The sequence below is a fragment of the Macrotis lagotis genome, chromosome 7, assembly GCF_037893015.1.
Source record: "Macrotis lagotis isolate mMagLag1 chromosome 7, bilby.v1.9.chrom.fasta, whole genome shotgun sequence".
Classification (NCBI taxonomy): Eukaryota; Metazoa; Chordata; class Mammalia; order Peramelemorphia; family Peramelidae; genus Macrotis; species Macrotis lagotis.
The window spans coordinates 182,318,427-182,338,163 of NC_133664.1; the positions used below are offsets into that span (position 1 = coordinate 182,318,427).

General features: G+C 37.1%; 1 protein-coding gene across 2 annotated transcripts in view; it reads left to right on the forward strand.

Moving 5' to 3' along the window:
* SFMBT2 (Scm like with four mbt domains 2) overlaps positions 1 to 19,737 on the forward strand; it is a 386,915-nt gene that overhangs the window by 221,193 nt on the left and 145,985 nt on the right. Inside the window, exon 5 of one of the 2 annotated variants that reach the window (XM_074194176.1) lies at positions 19,017 to 19,105. In XM_074194176.1, the coding sequence (XP_074050277.1) occupies positions 19,017 to 19,105 (89 nt within the window). Of the gene's footprint in view, positions 1 to 19,016; positions 19,106 to 19,737 lie in introns of those variants that run through there. The other variant, XM_074194177.1, reaches the window with a different exon arrangement.

The window sequence follows — 19,737 nt, forward strand, 5'->3', positions numbered from 1 at the left end:
TATGGGAGAACATAGCAATGTGGACCACATTCCTCCCATTTAATAGTGAGTCCAGCTGATTATCTATTTGTACTGCTTTTCACGAGATCAAAGCACCTAAGAATTGGACAAGACCTCAGAGAGGCTCTGGTCCAGCCCACTCATGACCACAAATCTTGCGTACACTCACTGGACAAGCAGCCCTCTGACCTTTGCTGGTGAATCTTCAGGAAGAAGAACTTGTCATCTCTGAGGAAGTACATTGGGCTGTCTGACCACTACCACATTAGGAAGATTTTCTTTTTTTTTTTTTTATTACATGTGAATTCTGGTTTGCACCTTCTCCTTAGAGTTTTGAGACCAGACTAATTCAGGGCTCTGCCAGAGACCTTCAAATTCTTTAATTCAGTTAAAGAAATATCATGCAGTGATTCTGAAAAGTATGACTGTGACAAAGGATTGGATGCAAGGGAGGGAGAATACTTGTGCTGAGGTTTACAGGAGGAGAAAGGTTGATTTTAGGGAGTGGCAGTAGGGGCAAGTCACAAATATTGAGTTTATGAAAGCGAGCAATATGGGATAAATTTGCTAACATTAAGTTGGGCCCAGACTGAGGAGCCGTTGAAGACAAAAGTGTAGGAGAATGAAATGAATGAATGAAAGACATTCATTATGTTCTTATTGTGGGTAAATCACTGTGTTGAGTGCTGGGCATACAGTTCTAGAACCCCTGTTCTCAAGGAACCACAGGCCTCAGGAGGAAGACAGCATGGACGGAAAGTTTTAGCTGAAGATCAGACGGAGAGGTCCCATGGTCCTTAGGGAGAAGCAGCAGAACAGAAGGTAATGCCTCTTCTTTAGTGTCATTTCTACTGAGAAAATCTAACCAGGTTCCGATGTTGAACCATTTGAGAGCACCAAAGATTCTAGTGTAGAAACTTTCCCTTTGGAATCATCATAGCTCTGCCTATAAGGGAGCAGTTGCCAGGCTGCAGGCCCACAGGGGCTGCTCCCCAGGTTCTTGGGTTTAGGATTCCAAATTATTTTCATCCCAGGCTGAAGGGAGATGGTGGTGGTAGTTTGTCTTCTCTGGCACATGCTACCTCTCTATCCCTCAGGGTGTTTCATCTAGGCTGGTGTGCCTTCCTTGTGGGTACCAACTAGTTGGGACTTGGTGGGGGTGGTTGGCCCCTTTTTAATAGGAGTTACTTCCCTGTATATGACTGAAGACTGGGCAGGATCTATGGTCTGGTGACATGTTTGGATCTCTGCCTTCATTAGGACTGTAATTTGGCAGCTTTGTGGATGAATGAATGAAGAGACTGGAATCAGGGAGACAAGTTAAGAGGTTTTTCTGATAGACCAGGTGAGAGGGATTGGGCTTCCAACTAGGATACTGACCATGTATATCAGGACTGTCCAATCTTAATTTTAAAAGTTTTAAGTGAAACAATAGACAATATAATTTGATTTGCTATCTTAGTGAGAGCTCTGGGGTAATTCAGCTTCATTTATTAAAACATTCAGTAAACCCATAGGAGGCCATATAAAATCCCCCTGCAGGCTCATGCCATTGCATTTTGGACAAGCCTGATGTAAACACTGAGAACAAGGAGAATGTGAGACCAGTGTGACAAGTCACTTCATATGGGACTGAAGGGGGAGGGAAGAGCAGAGGGGAACCCCCATGAAGGGAAGAATGGGAGCATTTTGAAAATTTGGAGAAGGGATGAATTTAAGGATGATGATAATGATTTTCAGATAGTGATAGAACACTCAGATAAAGATGTCTACCAGGCTCTTAAAAAGACTTATATTCTGCACCATATGTTGAATTATCTCAGTGGACTGCTGATCTTGACTGTGTGCTCTAATTTGGGCAATATGAGCTCTTCATTCATTTGTTCCTCCAAGAAGATACTCCACCTCCTAACTATTTCATACATACATACACACACACACACACACACACACACACACACATACTTATGTTAACATGTTTATCTGTCAGTCCTTCCATCCTCCATCTGTCTAGCTGTCTATCCATCCATCTTTTGTTTGTGTATATTTGTTTGCATGTTATCTCCCATTAAACTGTAGCTACTTGAGAGCAGGATGACTTTTCTTGGGGAGAGTGGAGCTTTCTTTATATCCCCATTGCATAGTAAAGAGTCTGGCGTATAGGAGGCTCTTACTAAATTGCCTCAACTTATTTTTTGCCCAGTATAGTGGATGACCTAGACTTTTAGAGCAGGAGATGATCTTGAAACTCAACCAGATCCAGCAACACTCTTTTTACAAATACACAGTATAGGTAATGGTGGAGCTAAAAGCAATACTTGTTGCTTCTGTTACACCAGACTGAAACCTTCTGAATGTTGTAATGAGCGGCAATTTTGGACTCTTAGTGTATTGGAATGGTATATTAAGGTTTATAAGATGTGTCACTTTCCCACCTCCGTTTTTATCCTTAGCAGGTGGTTTCTGGGAATGATAATGAACTGGTTCATAGGGAATTTTGTTTGTTTTTGTTTTGAGACATTCATGGGTGGATAGATTTTCCCTTCAACTAATTACTCTGATGCTAGCTTTGTTCAAGTCACTTAATCAATCAACTTCTTTGGGCCTCAGCCAACTCTTTAATACTTTGTTATCTACTAGTTGAACTCTGCCTGGGAGGAGGGGTTTCCTATGCTTACCCACTAATGAAATCATAGGTCCTTGATGTGTAAGATTGATTTTAATTGAAAGTTTCTGGAAACAGGATATTGCTTAAAAAACAAAAACCCAAGACATTCTTCTTTGACCAAAATCAGATCTCTGGGCCTACTTCCCAGAATGCATGTAATCTTGTCTAATCTCTAAAAGGAGCTCTGGTCTGGTTGGTACTCAGATCGGAGACTATCTAGAAATACTGAGTACTGAAGGTTTTTCTTTGGGAAGTAGCAACGTGTGTGTAGGGGGGAAGACCATGAGATTTGTAATTGGATTTGGGTTCAAATCCTAGCTCTGCCACTTACTACCTTTGGGTAGGTCACCTGTTCTCTTGAGGCCTGGGTTTACTCATCTGTAAAATGAGTATGTTGGACTGGATGGTTGAAACTTCAGTTATAAATCTAAGAACCTATAAGGTCTAAATTCCCATCTAACTACATTTTATAAGTATATATACTAAATGACTGATAATTAAAGTAATTGACTGATTTTTAGCAAAATTTTGTACATTCTGTTAAGGGAGACCAAAGTATATCTTATGTGATTTGTGATTGCTGACATTTCAAAAAAAGGCATTTTAAAACAGGCCTTTCTTCTGAAATTACAAACATTCCAATGTAGTTTCATAGGATCAAGCTGAAAGAGACCTTAGCAGACCTTGAGTTTATTCCTATCACCCCTATTTCATAAATCAAGAAACTGAGGCACATAGTAAATGATTAGTCCCATATTAAAGTATCTGATGAGTGATGTTTTGAACTCAGGTTCTCTGGACACTCAAGTTCAATTCTTTTTCCTCTTACATACATGCCACTTTTTATGTTTTTAAGTTATTTTTCATATGAGGAAAAGTGATAGGATATTCCACTGTATCAGTCACAGATCATAGAACCCCCAGAAAACATAAGGTGATTGATTTGTTTTTTTAACCATTGAGCATCAACCATTCCATTTGTCATTATTTTCTATTCTAAATTGCTGTTACATCAAGGTCTGTGAGTTTATGTGTCTGTGAGTGAATGTGTCCTTATTTAAGTATACTGTCTTATAAAGTCATTGCTTCCAAATGATTAACATTGATCTTGGTCAGTGGAAGTTTTATATGTTCCCCCTCCAAGAGAACTGTCCTTTATCACAGATATTAAAGAACAAAACAAAACATCTTTCAGCTAATCAATACCAAGTTTAGTGTATGTAAAAGATTCAGGTTTTTGTGTACAGTATTCACGTGTGTGTGTGTGTGTGTGTGTCTAATTTCAAGATATAGATATCAAAACCCCAAAAGAAAAATAGCTCTTTGAAATATAAAACTCTAGCGTTGACAAAAGAAAAGATAGAAGGTATAAGATCAATTCTTGGGTTGAAATAGTGTTTCTCATTTTTCAGAGCAAAGTCATGTGTAATCAGAATGTATAAATATGCTGTCTTAATTTTAATTCTTATTAATAACCTCCATAGTTTTTGTCTGTTAAATGTTCATATGCTTTGAAGATGTCGTGTGTGTGTGTGTGTGTGTGTGTGTATGCATGTGCATGTGCACATGGGAATAATAAAGTGTGTTTAGAACAGAATTAAAAAAGAATTTGAATCTGCTTTAACTATACAAATTTTGTTTGAGATAACTGAGCTTGTTAAAACACTTGAAAATTTTCTTTCTATAAAGAATAATGCCTTGAAATTCTAGCTGTTCCCAAGGAGCAGAAATTGCTGCATAAACAGAATTCTAATTAGTTCCTGAAATATCTTGCAGGTAGTGGACAGTTTTCTTTAGTATTACAAAATTTGACTGCATTTGAGGAAGATGATTTGCTTGTAGACATGCCTGTTAGCTACCACTTGTCTAACCGTTTACATGATTGCCTTACCAAATGCTTCCAGGAATATTATGCTTAGGAAAGCTGCACTTGATTGTTCAAATAGCCAATATTTCTCATAAAATGTATGCTTCCAATCTTGTTTTACTTTTTCTAAAGAGAGAAATTTCCTTTTGTATTACAAATATTCTAGATCTTGGTTTGAACACTTAGAACCATTATATTGATTCTCTTCAATACTTTTCACTGAAGTTGTATGTAATGATAATTGTATTTACAGTCACTAAAAGTAGAATCAAAATTGATTTTCATAAAGTTTTAAATTAATCCTGAGCTAATTTGTGTCGAGGTCTCAAAATTTTCATTCTTTTGTTAATGATGCAATGGGCTCTAGATGAATTAAATTCAGTTCAAGCATTTATTAAAGTACCTACTCTGGGATAAGTCACTCTGGATTAAAGATTTTTTTTAAAAAAATCTATATTTGTAATAAAAAACAGACATTTTTGAATTTGCTGATCGAGTACAATTGGCAGATATCTTAATTACATATGAGAAGTTAGTGGTTTGGAGAAGTTATAGTTGCATTGGAAATGTATTCTGTCTGATTAGTTGTATGTTTTGTTTCCATGAATACATATTATATTTCTGTTGGTTTCCCTTGGGTTGTTATGTGTATCTTGACCCTTGTTAAGTGGTTCAGCTTCGTGTTATCCTATACCTTTTAATCTCTTCCCCTCCCTTCTCTTGTTGCCCATTCTTTTCCAAACCCTGCCCTTTTTAATCTAACATGTATGCCATTGATTGATGATGGAAAAAGGCTTAGGGTCATCCTCACTGGGCTCACTACTCTAATCATCTCAGCTGTGAACTCTTTGGGTTTTATGCCAATCATTTTCCACTTCCCAAAATGACTCAATCTCATATCCCAGATCTTGGTATATGCTCTGTACCTTCTCTTCTCCTCAGACCACCTATACTACCCCCATTTGCATTCTGTCTATGTCTATGTCTCTATCTCTGTTTCTCTCCCTCCTCTATCCTTTCTGTCTCTCTCACTCTGTTTCTCCCTCCACTCTTCTCTTTTACTATTTCTCTTTCCCTTCCCTTCCTTTCTCTCTTCCTCTATCTCTCCTGCCCCATCTCTCTCTTTCTCTTCCTCCTCCTCTTCCTCAAAAAAAGCTCTCTACACTCATTACCATTCACTGTCTCACCTCCTACCAAAATTTAGCTTCTTAAAATTTGACTTCTGACCTCATTACTCAACTGAAACCTGTTTTCTCCCAAGGGTACTGATAATGTATTAATTGCTAAATCTGATGAGTTTTCCTAAGTTCTTCCTCCATTTGACCCTTTTTTTGTGGCAGATTTTGACCCCTCTTTAACCCCTGAGGCTATTACCCAACCTATTCTCCTAGACCCCAGATTTTTAACCTGCGTATCACAGACAGATTTCAGAATGTCTGTGATTTTAATTGGAGAAGATTATATTTTATTTTTTTTTAATTTATTTAAGGCAATGGGGTTTGAGTGACTTGCCCAAGGTCACACAACCAGGCAATTATTAAGTGTCTGAGGCTGGATTTGAACTCAGGTCCCCCTGACTCCAGGGTCAGTGTTCTATCCACTGCATCACCTAGCTGCCCCTTTATTTTTATTTTCATTAAAATTTAGATTCTCTTAAATTATATGTTTAAAAATATATCCTCCGAAAAGAAGCCTATAGTTTATCACTACATTGCAAGATGGTTCTGTAATAGAAAGATGGTTAGGAACCTCTGCCCTAGGTATTTTCTCCTACCTAAACTTTTGTGATTCTGCTCTTTTCTGGTTATTTTGTCCTGCTTCTCAGCTTCTTTTGGTAGAACATCAGCCTTAATTCATCCCCTAAAGTTGTGAATGTTCCACTCCCTCAGAAGTGACTTTCCATAATTTTATACTTAATTTTCAGTATCTATATGTTGTTTTCCCTTAAATAACATAATATAAAAATTCCTTGAGGTAGGTGTATTATGTCTTTGTCTCTTTTGTGGCTAACCATGATGCCTGCACAGAGCCTAATAAATACTGAAATGAATTTTAATTTGTGTATTTTATGCACATTTGGGTTTATACCTTGCAAAAGTCACTTTTTAAATTTACCATTGGAGATTCTAATGCCCATTGTGGTTTGGTTGTTCATGTATGAGAAAAGTGTGATTCACTTTTGCAGTAGATGATGGGTGCTTTAAAAAACAACTGTGTAAACAAAAATAGATTTTTTTCCTAAAACAAGTGATATTTCAAATCCATTAGAAGAATTTGGAATTTAAAATAATCTTGTGATATGAACCCACCCTATAAAAACATCTTGAATCTTCTAAGAACATAATCTTCCTCTATTTTATCTATTTTGAAATTCAGATTTTTGTATCTTGAGAAAAACTTTATATTTAAGTATTGTCCAGTAGTTTAAAAAAATTAAAGTATATATAAATTGTCACATTTAAAGTCATTGAAGTATTTTGAAACTGTTTTATATGTACACACATAGACATGTCACTAATATTTTATTGACTTTCTTTTGATCATTTCTCAATGCTAGTTCCCCATCAAAACTTTCCTTCATAACAGCCAAGTATGATAAACACCTTCCTTTACTCCTACCCCCAAATCTGATGACATAATTCATTCCATACCCATGGTCATGACTGACCTCTCTAGAAGAGAGGGAGATGTGCTTCATTAACAAGTCATCTTGCATCAAGAATGACCATTGCATTGTACAGGATTCTGTCTTGTCTTTTATTGTAATCATTGTGCATGTTGTTCTGTTTCAGTTCAAAGAAGGCCCAAGTTTCTCTGAATTGTCCATGGTTTGTCTTATGGAATGGCCTTCTGTTATATTAAATATTTCATTATATTTCTATTAATTTGTTCACCCATTTCCAAAGTATCAGGCACCTAGTTTACTTCATTTCATTACTAACAGAAGAGTTCTGTTATGAATATATTGGTTTATATAAGGCCATTTTGGATATCTTTGAGTGCCTTGGACCATATATACCTGTGTCAAAAATACATGAACAATTATTTGCTCTTCTGGCATAGTTCAAAATTCATTGTGGTATTTATGCAAAGAAATACCAGAAGGCATTTCATGGTAAAAGAATGCTGCAGTTAGTCAGAATTTCTGGGGCTTTCATTTCAGTTAGAGCACTCTTTAAAAATACAACCTGGGACAAATTGCATGACTCCTTTGGGCCACCATTTTCTTATCTCTCAAATTGGGATAATAAATGTTTTGTGCAGCTTACAGGCTTCTTGTGAGGATCAAAGGAGATCTTTTTTTTTTAAGGTTTTTGCAAGGCAATGGGGTTAAGTGGCTTGCCCAAGGCCACACAGCTAGGTGATTATTAAGTGTCTGAGGTCAGATTTGAACTCAGGTACTACTGACTCCAGGACTGGTGTTCTATCCACTGTGCCACCTAGTTAGCCCCAAAGGAGATCTCAAAGAAGCATTTTATTAGCTGCAAAGCTCCATAATTTAAGAAATAATCATTAAGAAATTTTAAGTTGTTAGATATCAGTTTTAGAGGTTTACAGTGGTGGCGCGGTCAGTGCCACCTGGGACACTTAATAGTTGATCATCAATCTCTCAGCCTCAGGTTCCTCATCTTTTACAAGGGGGGTATGACACCTATAGAACCTGTCTCCTAGGGTGGTGGTAAGGAGCAAAGAGACATTGGAAGTAAACTTTTTTTTTTTAGGTTTTTGCAAGGCAGTGGGCTTAAGTGGCTTGCCCAAGGCCACACAGCTTGGTAATTACTAAGTGTCTGTGACCGGATTTGAACCCAGGTACTCTTGACTCCAAGGCTGGTGCTTTATCCACTATGCCACCTAGCCACCCCTGAAGTAAACATTTTCTATACTTTTCAGTTTTTTTTTGTTTTATTTTAGGATTTTGCAAGGCCAATGGGGTTAAGTGGCTTGCTCATAGCCACACAGCTAGGTAATTATTAAGTGTCTGAGGCGGAATTTGAACTCAGGTACTTCAGACTCCAGGGCCAGTACTCTATCCACTGCACCACCTAGCCACCCCTATACTTTTCAGTTTTTACTAATAACTGACATAAAACAGGAAGGTTGAAAAATATTCTTTCTCAGAACATTTCCCCAGAATGGGTAATATGGATCTTTTCTGCTATTTTTATGTACTCATTGCATGAAATGTACTTTGGAGAAGGTGGGAGGGAGGCAAATAAAGAAATAGTCATCTTCATTAAAACATAATAACAAGTAAAAATAATTTATAGTATAATGTTAACTTGAAAATTGTCTGAAAAGACAATCATTTATTTGGACATACGTGAGTCTCATGCTAGGATGCAGATTTTCTGCTCGTGTGCCCATTATTCTTCTATTTCAGTACCTAAGTGTGGCATTTTGAAAAAATCACAAGGCAGTTTTACTCTGACACAAATTATTTTATGAGAGTAAACAGGAGAAATCCCTAAGGGGATAAAATCTTTGGCAAGCAGGTGCCTAATCCCATTGAATTTATATCTGTGGACTTTAGGTGACCTGTCAATTCAGAATTGATGATTTTTATATGGGGAATAGTATGCAGGAAAATTATGCAAGTAGAAAGGAAAGAAATAGAAGTACCTGATGCCTTAGGAGGAAATAATAGCAAATGCAAGAGTACTTAGAGCAAATGATTTGAAATGATATTTTGGTTTTTATTTTCAACACAAACATGAATCCAACTCGACATAAACTATATAGTTTTGGAACAGATTTCTCTTACTTCATGGTCTACATCCATATTCATGATAGGCTTCTGGAAAAGACTGGAAGGAAATGAGTCGCAACAGCAGCTTAATTTCCTACTAGATGAATCTCTCTAAATAATGAACAATGCCAAGATTTTAAAATTTCCTTTAATAGTCTTAAAGGCCATTTAACTTCTTGGTCCCTTAAAGAAATCCTGCCCAGTGGCAGGAGGGGTGTACCTTGGTTCTCTTAAAAGCAGGTGTTACCATTAAGTCATCCAAGTTGGTGTCATTACTTTTGCTTCGTGGACCTCTGTTCTAATGAGTGTGAGCAGGACTTCATCGTCTTCTCAGGGAGCAGGAGCCTTTGGGCGGCTTGGGGTCCAGGAGGATTCAGTTGGAATAGGAGCTCAGTGGCCTCCTTCCCCATGGGCACTGCCTACCCTTCTAAAAAGAACCCTGGGAAAAGACCACAGTGAAGTAAAGCTCTAGGGACTACTCGGGGGTCCTTGAGCTGCGGCGTGCCCACTGACGGTGTTGGGGAACATGTATCATGACTAAAAAAAAAAAAGGAACTGCTGGTGCCTGAGTCATGTAAATGGATGTTAATTTATATAGAGAGCTACAAATACTTTTTTTGGAAAACATGCCAAAAAATACATATATGAGCATAAAAATATACTTCTAGGTAAGGCTGATGTTATTGTAGGTTGTGCTATCAAAACTATCTGGGAACTCTGGTGGATGACACATAATAATTGCAATTTGACAGATCTTCTCTAAATTCTGTCGAGCACAAAAAATTTAAAACATGTTTTCATGAATTTGTGGATCTTGTTTTTGTTTTTCTTTATTTAAACCTTCTTTTGTAATTTTTTTTCCTATATCTCCTAATTTCAGAGGAGCAAAGGTTGGTGTGTAGTAGGGCCAAGAAGTGAGAGAAAAATGTGGGCAGAAGAGAGAGAAAGGCTTGGAGTAATATGAGGGGGGGAGAGAGAGAGAGAGAGAGAGAGAGAGAGAGAGAGAGAGAGAGAGAGAGAGAGAGAGAGAGAGAGAGAGAGAGAGAGAGAGAGGAAGAGGAGTGGGAGGGGGAGGGGGAGGGAGGGAAGGAAGGTGCTGAAGAGTGAAGTAGAGAAAGCATAGGAACTGGGGTTTCTGCTAAAACCTTTAAATATGGAATGCCTGACTCTTTGTCCTTAGAGGGCCCACACCTCTGATTCTTCCACCAAGACCCATGTTAAGAAGCACCCCCAGCTCCAGACACACACGAAAGCTTTACTGCTGACATAGTTTCCCCTGAACAGTTGTTTAGACAAAAATAGAAGAGGTTTCCATAGAACTGGAATCACCAATAGTAAGGAAAGAGGTATATTGGATTGTTAGAATAAGTGAATAATAGAGCTATGAGGAGAGCAGTAAATAACAGATGCAGAGTTTGAATTGAGGTAAATCTGTTTCAGATTTGACTGATTTTATGATTATAGTTGTGTTTATGTGTTAGAAATTAGAAAAACATCTGATTATAATTTTTTCTTTTGAAATAATGCTTTACATCATAACATGAAAAGTGGTTAAAACACATCCATCTGACTGAAATCTAGGAACTCTGTGAGTATGTATGGATCTATTTTGATGTCTATAGTATATAGACATGTTCACAATATTTGTTCTGATCCTATAAAAATCAGAGATTAATTGGTTATCAATACAACTGTCTTTTAAAGTTGTAGCTCTTTTTGCTAGATTAATTGTAACTAGGGACTATATTGGGTAGAGACCACAAGTTAAGTTGAATTTAATATGAAGACACATTCAAATCATTTTGATTTTTATTTTCCAATATAGTTTTCTTGATTTCCAAGTAATTCTAAACAGAACCATCAGAGCCAAATTAGTACTGACCTATAATCCTAAAATAAGAAAGATCTCAGACAGAAGAAATTATACTCCGGAAAAAATAATTCCTATAAAAATTATGAGTTGTATAATTGTGATATTTAGAAATTTCAGATTTATCACAAATAAATAATTTTGGAGAGCTGATAATCTTTTAACCTATGTTGTCAATAAATTGTTGCATAAAATGTAATATAAAAATATAAAAGCACAAAAATAATAGTTTTTATTTTTTATTTTTATTTTATTTTTTTATTTTTAGTTTTTGTAAAGCAAATGGGGTTAAGTGGCTTGCCCAAGGCCACACAGTTAGGTAGTTATTAAGTGTCTGAGGCCGGATTTGAACTCAGGCACTCCTGACTCCAGGGCTGGTGCTCTTTCCACTGTGCCACCTAGCCGCCCCCAAAATAATAGTTTTAAAGTTAAAGAACCTCTGAATTTCCAGAAAAGTAAATTATTATTCAGAGTATAAAAAGAGTTTTCCCTTCAAAAGAGGACTTTGATAAGCTGACCTTAAATAATGCTTCTCTCATGCATTTTCATCTACTATTTATTTAGGTTATTAAAATAAAAGTTTAAATGAAACTTTTCAGAAATATTTCTCTTGTAACGGCACACTTACATTTTTCATTTAACTTTTGATGATATCTGTCAGAAAATGAATGTTCCCATTTTGTTTTAGAGACTAGGGTAGAATAGACTTCTAAGAATTTATCCATGAATTGAAACATAATCTTTTCAAAGTCATAGAATTAGGATTGAAGTTCTGAAATGTGGCTTTACCTTTAGGTGAAAAGCAGAAGTGAAAATTGAGAAATTAGTATTCAACCACTTACCAAATGAATGTTATAGAATTACATTATTGCTATCTAAACCATTTAAAAAAAACAGAATTGCAGGCCTCTGTCAGGTACATTCAGCAGACTAGGTAGAACTTTCCTTGAAAATGCCAATTGGGGGCGGCTAGGTGGCACAGTGGATAGAGCACCAGCCCTGGAGTCAGGAGTGCCTGAGTTCAAATGCGGCCTCAGACACTTAATAACTACCTAGCTCTGTGGCCTTGGGCAAGCCACTTAACCCCATTTGCTTTACAAAAATCTTGAAAGAAAGAAAGAAAAAGAAAGAAAGAAAGAAAGAAAGAAAGAAAGAAAGAAAGAAAATGCCAATCAGCAATGGCAGATTTATTTATTTATTTTTAGAAGTTTTAATTGGAAAAGGTTCAGTGTGGGGTACAATTTCTTAGTGATAGTATCACATGTTTTAGTCAATCCCTGTTTGTATTCTATTAGTACATTTGTAAGCAGATTTTTATTTTACTTTAATATCATTTTATAATTTTATTTTATACATTTTTATGTATACTTTATAATAGGTAGCACTTTAAGCATTTTATATGTTTAATTGTTTGAATCTCACAATGAGTCCCTGTAGGACATTTCTTTAAGTCTTTGATGAATCTGTGATGATAGTGATACGTATACTCTTTCTTATGTTTTCTTTTTTCTTTTTTGATGAGGCAGTGGGGGTTAAGTGACTTTCCCCGAGGTCACACAGTAAGTTTCAAGTGTCTGAGGTTGGATTTGAATTCAGATCCTCCTGACTCAGGGCCTGTGCTCTATCCCCTGAGCCACCTAACTGCCCAGGTATACTCTCCCTTAGGGATGCAGATTGTACCCCTTCCATGCCTTGCTTCTCTATGTGATAGCCATGTATTCTTCTCATTCCTTTCCGAGAGGTTAACCAGCTCACTGCCTTCCTGTAGGACTGTTGGGGTTGCATGGATACACCATTATCTCGGCTGTCCATTGGTTGTCCCTTGCTCTCAGAACTTGGCCAGCTGGTCTTCTGTCCTCTCCTCTCTCTAATGATGACCATCGTGTCACTTCTCATGTTCTATGCCACTTCCCACCCACATCTGCCATTGACCTACAGAAACTGTACCAGCCAGGAGGGAACTGCCTATCTTGATGCTTTAGTCCTCGAGATGCCTCTCCACTTGGAGCCGTACAGTATCACTGAAAGGATATTTATCTAAAAAAAAAGATGGGCAGAAGGGTGATGTCTAGATGGGTCCAGCCTTCTCTCCTCCCATTGGCTGAGAGACCCATTTCCTTGCTCGGGTTCTGTTCTGGGTACTCTTACTTATAAAGACTGGTTCAGTCAGCTGTTCACTCAGCTGCTGGCATAGTTCATGTGCTAAGGGAGCTAATATAGGGGATATCCTCATTTTTATAGATAAAGAAGAAAGTTTAAGGATCTTTTCCAGGTTTATACACTAATGTCAGACTCGGCGTTTAAACCCAGATTCTCCCAAGTAATGAGTCCAGCATTTTTCTACTTTACATCATAAATTCTCTCATTATGTTGTTTCCTTAATTAGATTGTTTTATTTTTATTTATTTATTTGTTTGTTTATTTATTTTGCAAGGCAATGGGGTTAAGTGACTTGCCCAAAGCCACACAACTGGGTAATTATTAAAGTGTCTGAGGTCGGATTTGAACTCAGGTACCCCCTGACTCCAGGGCCGGTGCTCTATCCACTGTGCCACCTAGTTGCCCCTCCTTAATTAGATTGTAAGTTTCTTGAAGGCAAAAATGTTTTCTTTCCTTTGTGACCTTTATACTCCCTAGTATAGTATACTTTACACACTAGAAACTTGATTTATTTAATTGACCACATCATTGCTTTGAGGGCTCCACTGAACCCCAGGAGATAATTTGATCTGCTGTCTTGTTCCAATTCTCCTTAGAAATCTCAGGCAAAGATATAAAAATACAGCCCCCTACTTCTTGATATTTTCTAAAATATCAATACATCTACATTGGTGATTTTTTAAAAAAAATCACATTGATACACCTTTGTCTCTCCTCCCCCACCCCCACCCCCAACCCAGGTCATAACTTTTCTGCCACTCGGTGACTGGCCAGATCTGAAACGTTGAGCCTGGTGGTGAGTCCCTTTCAGTCAAAACCCTGTGGGTCTTTTGACAGCAAACATGTAATCCAGCCCTGGGCATATACTCAAAGAATTTCCTGCTTTGGGAGTATCTTTATTTTTTTTTTCTTATTGAAATTTTATTTTATTTTTTCCAATTACATAAAATTATTTTTTACAACATTCATGCATTTGCAAATTTATGAGTTTCACATTTTTCTACCACCATCCCTTCCTACTCTCCTCCCCATGGTGGCAAAAGATTCTAGTTAAGAGTTGTACATATACATTTGTGTTTAACATATTTACATGTTAGTCATGTTGTGAAGGAGGACTTAGAACTAAGGAGAGAGAAAAAAGCCATGAAAATGAAGAGAAAAAAACAAAAGTTTTAAATATGAACATAGTACACTTTGCTCTGCCTTCAGACTGATTTTTATTTCTCTGGATGCGGACAGCATTGCCCTAGCAGGTCTCTCAGGTTGTCCTTGATCCCCAACCTGTGAGAGGAGCTGCGTCCACCACATCATTGTTGTTAATGGGTACTGCATTCTCCTGGTTCTGTCTCTAGGGCCGCTGGCTGGGCCTCAGAACATTTGGAGTCCCTTTCCTCTAGATGAGTCCTCTGAACCGACTCAAGTAGAGGAGCGGAGCACTGTGCACCGCTCACCACTGCAGAGGGCTTTGTGTTTCCTTCTTCACACAATACCCTGGGGGGAGCACTGTGCCAAACACTGGTCACAGAAAACAGGCAAAAGACAACCTGTCCTCAGGGAGCTGACAGTCTCCATGGATTAGAAGACTGATTTAAAGAGGTGAGTGTGAGTCAGGACTAGGTCTTAGTCTGATGCCCAGCACATGAGAGATGCTTAATAAATAAAAGATGAATTCTTTCCACTATCCTGTCCTTCCTCTTATGTAACCTAAATTTGTCCGGCAAACAATTCAAGACTGTCCCTCCTTGTCCTGTGATAAGTTTCAAGGTACACTAGTCTATTCCATCTTTCGCCTTTTAAACTTTATTTTGGGGCATCTTGTTTTATGGGCCCATTCCTATTGTGAACAAGGGTGAGTTTGAATAGATTAATTAAGCATATACCTTTTAGAAACAGATGATTTTTTTCTAAGTGGGAACAATCCAATTTTGGAATGTGAGTTGCTTAGAAATCACCTCCTGCCACTGATGCTCTTGATACAAGGGTCTGGCTGCCCCCTTGGCCCTTCTTGTTCTGTCTTGGTCACTGGTTTTATTTTTCCTGATGTTCTTTAAACAGCCACACTCTATTGTGACGTGCTGTGCTCCAATGAGTGCATTTTTGCTACAGATTTTTTGTGACTGCAGGGACCACGGCACATTCTTAAGATTGTTACAGTCCATTAGACATGCTGAATTAGGTTTTTGCTTACATAATGTCAGATAACTTCAAAGTCTGTGTGTGTGTGTGTGTGTGTGTGTGTGTGTGTGTGTGTGTGTGTGTGTAAGACCAGCTAATTGAGTTGTTTGATAGCGTGTGGAAACCTGTTTTGAAAACTGTTTTATTTGTTTATTTATTTACTATGTAATTGGACCCTTCAGGAGAGAAATAGTTTATTCCAGAGGCTAGGAACAACTGGTTGTTTAAAATTTGTTGGGTTTTTTTGTTTGTTTTTAGATTTTTGCAAGGCAAATGGAGTTAAGTGGCTTGCCCAAGGCCACACAGCTAGGTAATTATTAAGTGTCTGAGGCTGGATTTGAACCCATGTACTCCTGATTCCAGGGCGGGTGCTTTATCCACTGCACCACCTAGCTGCCCCCTAAAATTTCTTTTTAAAAGAAAAGAAAACTACAGGAGGTGAAAACCACTTTGAGCAGTAGTAAGGAACAAGACAAGGAGGAGTTAGATTGAGTGCTGAAATAATTTGAATTTTCCCATTTTCCAAACAGTATCAACTAGACCAATACCTTTAAATATCTTTCCAGAAATGGAATATATTCCTTATTAATCAAATGAAGAAGCCTAGCTTGCTAACAAATCTTCTTTTAGCATCTTTTATTTATGTGGACATTTCTCTTAATAGACCATGTTCATCATTATACTGGCTCATCATGGAGGTTACCTTGTCTATAAAAGTAGTAGCATGTGATAGAAAATTTTTTCAAGTTATCAAGTTGTATTGTTCAATGTTTGGTCAAATCTAACTCTTGGTGACTCCATGAACCATAGTGTGTCAGATCCATGCAACTTCCGTTATCTTTCAGAGTCTTTCTAAGTTCATGTTTGTTGTTTTCATGACACCATATATCTACCCTTTTTGTGCCATTTCTTTTTCTTTTTCTTTTAATCTTTGTTTTATTTTGCTTTTGCAAGGCAGTGGGGTTAAGTGACTTGCCCAAGGTCACACAGCTAGGCAATTATTAAATGTCTGAGGCTGGATTTGAACTTAGGTCTTCCTGATTCCAGGGCTGGTGCTCCATCCACAGAGCCACCTAGCTGCCCCTGCCTTTAATCTTTTCCAACATCAGAGTCTTTTCCAATAAGACCTGTGATATCATTATGTGGCCAATGTATTTAAGCGTCTGCATCAGTATTTGATCTTCTAGCGAATAGCCTGAATTAATTTATTGAAGTACTTAACTGATTTGATCTCCTTGCTCAAAAAAAATCTGTTGCTTTAGCCCAGAAGTAAATGATAGGAAATTGGACTTTTCAGAGATGAAACAACTGGCTGGAAAAAAGTAACACTTAAATACTTAAAAGAAAATTAAGAGAAATTCAAGGTTTGTTATTTTGTCATCCAAAGAATTTCCTGACTATGGAAGATGTCAGAATGAGAATTGAGCTGTATTTCAGCCGAGGGAGCCTATCTACCTCTGATCTCACAAAATGAATGGAGGATTCATACATTTACATTTAGTATATGATGTTTGACTTGCTGTCTGCTCCATCAGTCAGAGAGGTGAGGAAAGTAAGTTGTCAATTTTAATGAACTTGACCCCAGCACAAGAGTGATTTTTCAAGGGAGGGGACCCAAATGATTGGGGGCCATGCGTGTAGACCAATTTGTCCTAAGGAGACATTCCTGAAAGCTGACTAATTATTGGACTGTTGACACAATGTTAACTTGGATTCAAGGTTTAGAATTGTCATGTTTTTTCCAAATTCTGAAAGCTTGAATGAAAATAATTCTCTCTGTCTCTTGCTCTGTGCTTGTTTTCTTTGAGAGGACATTTCCAGCTCTTATTAAGATACATATTATTTTACTGTCATCCTGAAATATTCTCACAAAATTATGGTAGTTTGGTATTTCAATTTGTTCATGTATTTATTCCTGTTGTGAGATATGGCTTCTTCACGGAGGCACTGTTGAGTCAAAATGTTATTCTGAAATGCTATTGGATTTTTGGAGTCAAATAATGTTTTGAAATTACACTTGTTGATTGGCTTGGTTTTAGCCAAGGAAAACATAACTTCAGTGGATGCTGAGATGATAGAGCTATCTGCTGTAGATTAAAATCTATCCCTTTTTATTTAAAAGCATAACTATTTGTTGATTCAGGGAAGAGATCAACTTCCCTATTTCCAGAAAGTTTAGTAAATGTTCAAAAGTTTAAGAGGAGTTGCTTTAGAACTGACTATGCATTTCTGACCTCATTTTGAAACTTAAAATCAAGATTATCAATAAAGTAGTTTAGCATCTATTAATAACTAAGTATTTATTATTATTAACTTTTAGGGTTGATAAGTGTTAGATTTTTAATAGTATTTTAAATGTATTTATTATTGTGAAATTATCTCATTTGATCCTCACAGCAATCCTGGGAGGTAGGTGCTATTGTTATCCTTATTTTACAGATGAGAAAACCGAGACACCACAAAGGGTAAGTGACTTGCCCAAGGTCACACAACCAGTCAGTGTCTGAGGCAGTATTTGAACTTAGATCTTCCTGACTTCAACTTTAGTTCTTTTTCCATTGCACCAGTTAGTTAATAGTTGTAATGAATTAAACCTGTATTAGAAGGTTTTAGAACTTGTTCATGAATCTTGAAGAGTCTTGTCTTCCTTGACATTCTGTTCTCTATGGACAAGCATTTTATCACCCCCCCCCCCCCCCGCAACAGCTATAATTATTTAGCTATACTTTTTCTCATGTTTTTTCCTAATAGGAATGTCCTTTGTTTTTTACATGACTGGTGATAAAGAACAGTAACATTTTTGGAAAATCATTAATAAAATAGATTTTATGTATAATTTCACAAGATTATTAAAAAATCTTCCTTCATGCAGAATTCAATGAAACAACTTTACAGAGTATGTGTGTATGTGTGTATGATGATTGTTGTGTGTATAGACTGTACTTTGCTCTATGTGAAATGGAGCCATTCCTTTGGATTATTAAGACTCCCAAACCCTGGGGACAGTCTTTGGTTTCCTTCCTGTCTTTGTCTCATGGTAACAATCAGACTTTGTTTATCCCCCCTTTTGTCTCTTTAACATTCTTAGTGTCAGGCTTCTGTGCCTGTTTCTAGAACATTGGAAAAGTGCCCTGGTCCCTTCCTGCCTTCATGCTACAGACACCCCCAGCCCCCCAATCCTCTGATCTATGTGTTCTTCAGTCTGCTCAGCAGTCGTTTCTATTTCTGACTTTCTATAGTATATATTGTCTATCTCTATTTCCTGCAATATCTAATTTATTAGTTTGTATTGAGATTGAATTTGTATTAATATCAACCCTCAAATGGTAAAGTTCTCAAAGGCCAGGTGCTACATCTTTTATGCTTCTTCTTAATAGTTGTGTATTGTGTTTGCCCCAGAATAGACAAGTCCATAAGTGTTTTTTAGTTGATTCATTGGCACTATTAACATCATGAAAATAGTGGTTGGACTTTTGATAGTTGACTTATTTGGGTTTACGTTTTCTTTTCTCACTTTTTCTTTTCACAGCTATCAAAGAGAAATACACAGACTGGACGGATTTTCTTATACATGATTTGACTGGCTCTCGAACAGCACCCGCCAATTTACTAGAAGGTGTATGTATTATGTATTATGTTGCTTTATAGCTTATTTTTGGATTGCAGTGATCACATTTTACTTGTGCAGCACTTCTAGCTTAGAATCCCAAAATATCAAATATGCTATATTTGATACAAATAGGTCACATTCTTGTGCCTTTTGCACTTAAATTGGAGAACACATGTAGCTCTGCCTGAATCTTGGCCATTTATCCTTCTGGCAATGCAGAATTTTCATCTCAGGTGACATGTACATTAGTCACTACATTACTATAGTAAATATGTGGCTTACTGTCATATCATTCTGTAGGACCTCATGTTGTAACTGAAGTTAGATACATTCTAGTGCAGACTCACTCTTGGATTAGTTTAATAAATGGTTCCACACTAAATATTTTATTTTGGAAGGGTTACCCTGCGGTAAGATAGCTCAAGTGAAAATTAATAACCTAGTAAGCTTTCCTTATGCAAACCAGAATGGAAATAGCTTACTCTGGGTTTTTTTTTTAAAGATTAAAGTTAATATTAGACTTTTGGTATTAAACTATAGGTTATACTGAAGAAAATAATATTATAGCTGACAATCATGGGAGTGCATATTTTGCTTTGATAGACTGTTGTGACAAGACATTTTTTATATTTACTGTGTA